The sequence below is a fragment of the Panthera uncia genome, chromosome A2 (assembly GCF_023721935.1).
Source record: "Panthera uncia isolate 11264 chromosome A2, Puncia_PCG_1.0, whole genome shotgun sequence".
Classification (NCBI taxonomy): Eukaryota; Metazoa; Chordata; class Mammalia; order Carnivora; family Felidae; genus Panthera; species Panthera uncia.
In genome coordinates, this window is record NC_064816.1 from 81,309,421 (window position 1) to 81,315,422 (window position 6,002).

A 6,002-nucleotide genomic window follows, 5' to 3' on the forward strand; every position below is an offset into this window, starting at 1 on the left:
TTTATTGGATAATAAGAGGATCAGTATAACACATAGATTCTGTCAAAAATATTTTTCAACTTGTATTTTTTACAAAAATTGGGTTAGATCAGGATCTGATCATTACCAAAGCTTAACTGTTTAGTCCCACATGATATACACTCATTGGTAAACTTAAAAGCTGTTGTTTGGACTGCTTCGATGAATGGGAATCTTGTTTCAAAGATGGGAGAAATTAAACAGATTTCATTCATGAGGGGATTTGAGGGTAGGAGGGTAGGAAGGTTTAGGTTAGTTCCACTGAATACTTTTATGTCTTAATGAGGCACATTTTGTATAAAAAATTATAGTTTAGAGAATTTGAGTTCAAGTCAAAAATAAGAATTGAAGCAGAGTTGTTACAAAACTTTGTTATTTTGAACTTGACAATTGAATGATCATACACAGAACTCAGAGTCCAGAAAAAACAAAAAACAAAAAACAAAAAACTTAAATGTTTGGAGTAAAGTGGAAGAGGAAGCCTTGAAAATCTGATTCATCTTGTGTAAATAAGAAGTTCAGTGCACATATCATTTGAACCCAATAAATCCATACATAGTATATGGTAACTTTGGAACTGAATTTATGAAGTTATGATTGTCTTGGGAAAGTAGAAGATGAAATGGTGTTCATGCCTCAAGAGAGTCAACCTCTCTTCTTGATCTAACCCAACCAATTCAATCTAAAATTAATTAGTATAGGGGGAAGGGGAGGGAAAAAAATAGTTACAAACAGAGAGGGAGGGAGGCAAACCATGAGACTCTTAAATATACAGAACAAACTGAGGGTTGATGGAGGGTTGGGGGAGGAGCGAAAATGGGTGATGGGCATTGAGGAGGGCACTTCCTGGGATGAGCACTGGGTGTTGTATGTAAGCGATGAAACACAGGAATCTACCCCAAAAACCAAGAGCACACTTTACACACTGTACGTTAGCCAATTTGACAATAAATCATATTAAAAATAAATAAATATTCTTATAGACAAAAAAATTAATTGGCATATTGAGAATATGTCTATTCTTTTGAAATTTTATTCAAACATAGGGATTTTAAATATATTTTATCATTAGTCTTATACCACTGTTCTTAGTACAAGAAGGACACTGAATACATTTGTAGGAATGCTTGGCTTTCCCCCTCAACCTTTATTTGCTTTTTCTATGTCCACATTACTTTTAGTCTTGATCAAAGCCTCAGAGAATGCTCTGCAGTGTGAGGGAAAGTATATTTGCTGCTTTCGTAAGAACTGGCCCCAACATCCTTGTTACCAACCCCTCAGTGGTTCCTTGCAAGTGTTGTGGCCACAGAACTTGTGCATAAGGGGAGAGAACATTCTCTTTTCTCTGAGGAGCAATTGCTGGGAATCCCACGTTTGGTTTCTGAGACACTCTTGCCACTGGGAGCAAATGAGACACAGTAATGGGGCACTTAAGATAAAGATATTTTGTGTGAAAGATACACAATTCTGAATAAAATGAAGTCTTTTTGTGCTTAAGCAGGAGGAATACACTGATTACATTTCTTGTTTTGGTTTCTTTATATAGGTCTTATTTATTTTTATTTCAAAAACATATTTATCTTGTGGCGACTACTACATGTTAGATTTTTTTGTCTAAAAAAATATGCAGCATACAGATTTTCATTCAGTTCATCCAACATTTTCTTTATAGTTCTGGTAAAACATTGTTCTGAGTTTTAAGAAGATAAAAAGATAGAAGGAACATAATTCCTGAGCTGAATCAATATATAAATATCCTAAAAGGCTTTAAATGGAGTATTTTACAAATATACAGACAATATCACAGCCAATATTCAGAAACCTGAACAATGCTATTAATATAACTTAAAGTACCTTACCATTAACTGTATAAATAAATTGAGACTAATTGGTTTTAACAGCAAAAGTAATTAAATAACATGTTAAATTTGATATCAAACAACATATTTCTGTTCAAACAAAATAACCTAACTCTTTATAACTTATAATTAAAAGATTGTTTTCAATATTAAATAACTGATATTCAGAAAATGATTAGGGTATGATAAAATAATAAATTCCTATGAGTTTTATTTTGCTAATAGTAAATTGTATTATTGACAAAGAAGAATTTAATTATCTCAGAAATATTTGTCTCTGCTTAACCAAAAAAAAAAGTAAATCCTAAAGAAAAAAGTAAACATTTATAGAGTACATTTAAAGCCTATTTAAGTTTCCAAACATGTATTCATAATAAAGCCCCCATGTGGTAATATACCTAAAATTAAAAGTTGAGGAAAGTAAATATAGCATAATTGAAAACATCAGGGTTTTGAAAGAAAGAAGAAAAAAAATTACCTAATAACAGCAACTTTACAGTTCTTGCATCTCGCTCCGCATCTTCTTGAAGCTTTTTCTCCAGTTCTTTTGATCTTTTGGCTGACTCCTTGCTCTCTGAACTAATTCCGCTTCCCATTTGGGTAGTTTATTTGCCCAAACTTTTTCAAACGGACAGCACAGCTCTGGCTTGGACAGAGGCTGCAGAAGGAGTGCTCTGCTGAGGCTCCTAACAGCCCATCCCCTCACTCTCTGAGATTCTGCTTTGACTAAGGAGATACTTTATGAACTATCACCTGATCTAAGGGTAAACCCGTACATCGCTATGGTTGTACGGCTGGAACCAGAGGAGGAAATTCATTATGCTTTCAAATTAAATGACCACTTATGGCACATCTTCAAAAACTTGGTCATCTTCCTTAAAGAATAGTGTATAATAATGTAGAACATGGTCGAAATCTATACACTAAAGTCAGTGTGCAGTGTGAAGAGTTCAAGTGGATGTTTCTCACTAACAGGCAATATTTATTACTGTGATTTAAAGTTATTATTACTAACCAACAAGCATGTATCTTCATATATTTGAGTCTTCAAATTCTGGATAATCATTCCAATATCACTCTCCAAATATTTATACTGAATCATCCAAATTTATACTCTTGTATGCTTAGATTATCACCCAAAATTGTTGGGAATCTTCTAGTATTAACTAGAAGACATCCTTTTTTTAATTTAAATTAAATTTTTTAAATGTAGTTCTTATATTTATACAGACTGTTGTATTGCCACATAGAATTCAACACACGTTGCTCTTAAATTATTGACTTTAACCTCATTGAATCCATCTCTATAAAAGGAGCTTTTACTGCTTGTGAGAAGACCAATCCATCAACATTACTTGAGGGCCCACTTGGTGTAGACACTGAACTGTGTTCAATTTAGGCAGCACATTAAGTCTTTGGGGCCATTAAGCAACAGCTGTTGTTCTGGAAAGACTTTTATTGATTTGGTACCAAGGAAATAAAAAACAATGTTCTTTGAAACAGAAGGTAATTTGGTTCTTCCTGAAAAGTAAGAACAGTAAATACATTTAAATATGTTCCATGCCTTTTAACTACCCCACTAGATGTCATGCACTTGAGATCTGCAAGGTTGGGGACAAAGATTAGATTATGTTGTACAACTTTTTATTTATATGAAGCATAAAGCACTTGTTAGGTAGTGTGTGTGTGTGTGTGTGTGTGTGTGTGTGTATACAGAGAGAGAGAGAGAGAGAGAGAGAGAGAGAGACAGAGAGAGAGAGAGACTGGCTAATTGGTTTTAACAGCAATGTCTATATCTATCTATCTATGTATCTATGTATCTATGTATCTATGTATCTATCTATCTATCTATCTATCTATCTATCTACATTATAAATAGAGTTGGCCCCCTGTGACAGCAGGCAAATCTTTCCATGAATACTTTGGGATTTGTGAATGTGCCCTAACCAGGAAATGGTAGAAGACAGTCAATCCATCAACATGTCAGCGCTAGTCTTCTTTCGAGTTCTTGTGCAAAGTTTGAACAGGTGGGGTTTTGCATATTCATAACACAAGGAAATTTTAGGCTTCCAAATTACATACATACTCCTCATTTGTTTAGTTTTTCACATAAAATATCAGGCTGAAGGTACATAAGCATAGTCAAAACTCATGGCTTTCATCTCTCCAAAGCCGTGTTATGATAGTATAAAGATGTGGAAAGGTAGGTATGCAAGGGTTTGTGCAAATCACGTGGTATTGCTTTTACAATGCAAAGAGCCTACCCCGAAGGAACAAGATTTGCACCCCTCAGTTTATTTATACTCACCAATGAACACAGAATTCACTCTGACAGCAATACAAAATAACAAATATTAAAATAAATTTGTTTTTGCCTATTGTTTTTATATCAAAATCAAATACATTTAGTACCTTGAATACACAAGATTCTTGTATGTTTTATAACAATTATGAACTAAGATCATATAATTTGCATTCAAGTATATATACCCCACAACTTTTTGGTGGGGACACACCTGGGTTTGAAAAAGTGTACATTTTACTAAGACTATCTAGGTTATTAACTTAAACTGAGCAGCTCTTTCAGGACTGTATACAACTTTCTGCACTGTATGAAATGATAAACATCTACTTTTCTGTAACCCAGAATGTTTAGTCGTTAACGTTGAGATTATTATGTAAATTTTTCATCAGTGACTAAAACAAGCTTGATATAAAATTCAAGGCGTGTCTATATTTAGGGGAGGCAGGCTGGGAAGAGTCCGGGAGAAGAGAAACGTTCTCTGTCTTCTCCCCTGGGGACCTGGGAAACAGCTTCACTAATGAGCTGGGGTTGTTAATACAGCTATTAGCCCTGTTGTTGCACTTCAGATTATCGCTTTCTGGACCTAAGAAAATGTTGAAAATAAAATAGCGAATTCCACTAGAGTGGGGCCAAGAGCTTACGAGCTTTGATGTATTCCACAGTATTTGGCAGAGTGTTAGCCATAGGAAATGATCAAAAATTATTTCTTGCTAACGAATTGAGGCCTGGAGTCCTTTCTATTTCTTTCACTCTGCTAAGGTGGCTGTACGATTAGGGCTCCTTTTCGAGGTTCAATGTGGGTCTATCTCAACACCTTAGAAATTTTAGAGTGCCTCAAAAAAATGAATGAAAAAGCTCACTTTTGGTCTGAAATAGTGTCAGTATATACAATTACAACTGTTAGCACATTTACCTTTTTTTTGTAAGCCTTAAAAATAACATTAGTATACTCCCTTTCGGTGGTTAAACTTCATCTCATAGTGAGAGAAAATTGATAAAAGTTGACAATGGGAAAAGGTAACTAAATGAGATGCTTTTTATTCAGGGAAAAAATGCAGCTAAAAATTTTGTTCTTGAAAACAAACCTAAAGCTATCCAAAACACTATAATGTTAGAGTTCTATGTACTAGTCAGCTGAAAGAGAGAGATTGCTCTGTGTACATATACCCACACACCCCGGAAGCGAGAGACATTGTATTGAAATATCATGGTCTTTTAGAATAATCATTGAGAATGACTTCTAAGAACCTTGTTGCTTTTTGATTTTTTTGTATCACAGCATCAACCTGACTGGGAATATCTTCTTTTGGAACCAGGTTGTGAAAAAGAAAATTGACTTGAGGTAAAGTACAGAGAGAGTCCTCAGCTCTAAAAGCTCCCTGAAATATCACAAGCTTGTAGGGGGTGAATAATTTTTTTTGGTATTTTTGGTCATGATCTCTGTGTAATCTTCAGAAGAGGATATGAGTCTTTAAAAAGGCTGAGTAATCACTATTTTACATTTATAATTCAACATCTAGCTTGGGATGACATGCAATTATCCCCCACCTGCTTTTCATGATGAGATTTCAAACAATGTTTCTGTAGATGTCTCTTTTGCCAGTATTACCTGGGCTTCTAGCTGGAGTTCCTTTGAGAATGTGATATGTGGCTGACTTCAGTGGCTCAGCTCCTTCTGGAAGTTGTGAATACAATTGTAAATACAAATCTGTATTATTCCTTATTTTGTTTCCACACGTTATTGGAGGTGTTGACTTTAGGCTTTGAGTCCCTGGGTGGTTTGAGTCCTGGCTGCCTTAGCAATGACCTTTATCCTAGTA

General features: G+C 34.7%; 1 protein-coding gene across 1 annotated transcript in view; it reads right to left on the reverse strand.

Annotated features, from left to right (window-relative positions):
- The window catches only part of GNAT3 (G protein subunit alpha transducin 3), a 60,789-nt gene extending 57,907 nt beyond the window's left edge, over nt 1-2,882 (reverse strand). The window contains exon 1 of the mRNA XM_049641348.1: nt 2,356-2,882. Coding sequence (XP_049497305.1) covers nt 2,356-2,473 — 118 coding nt within the window. The 5' untranslated portion in view covers nt 2,474-2,882. The remainder of the gene's footprint in view (nt 1-2,355) is intronic.
- Nucleotides 2,883-6,002: the final 3,120 nt, after the last annotated feature.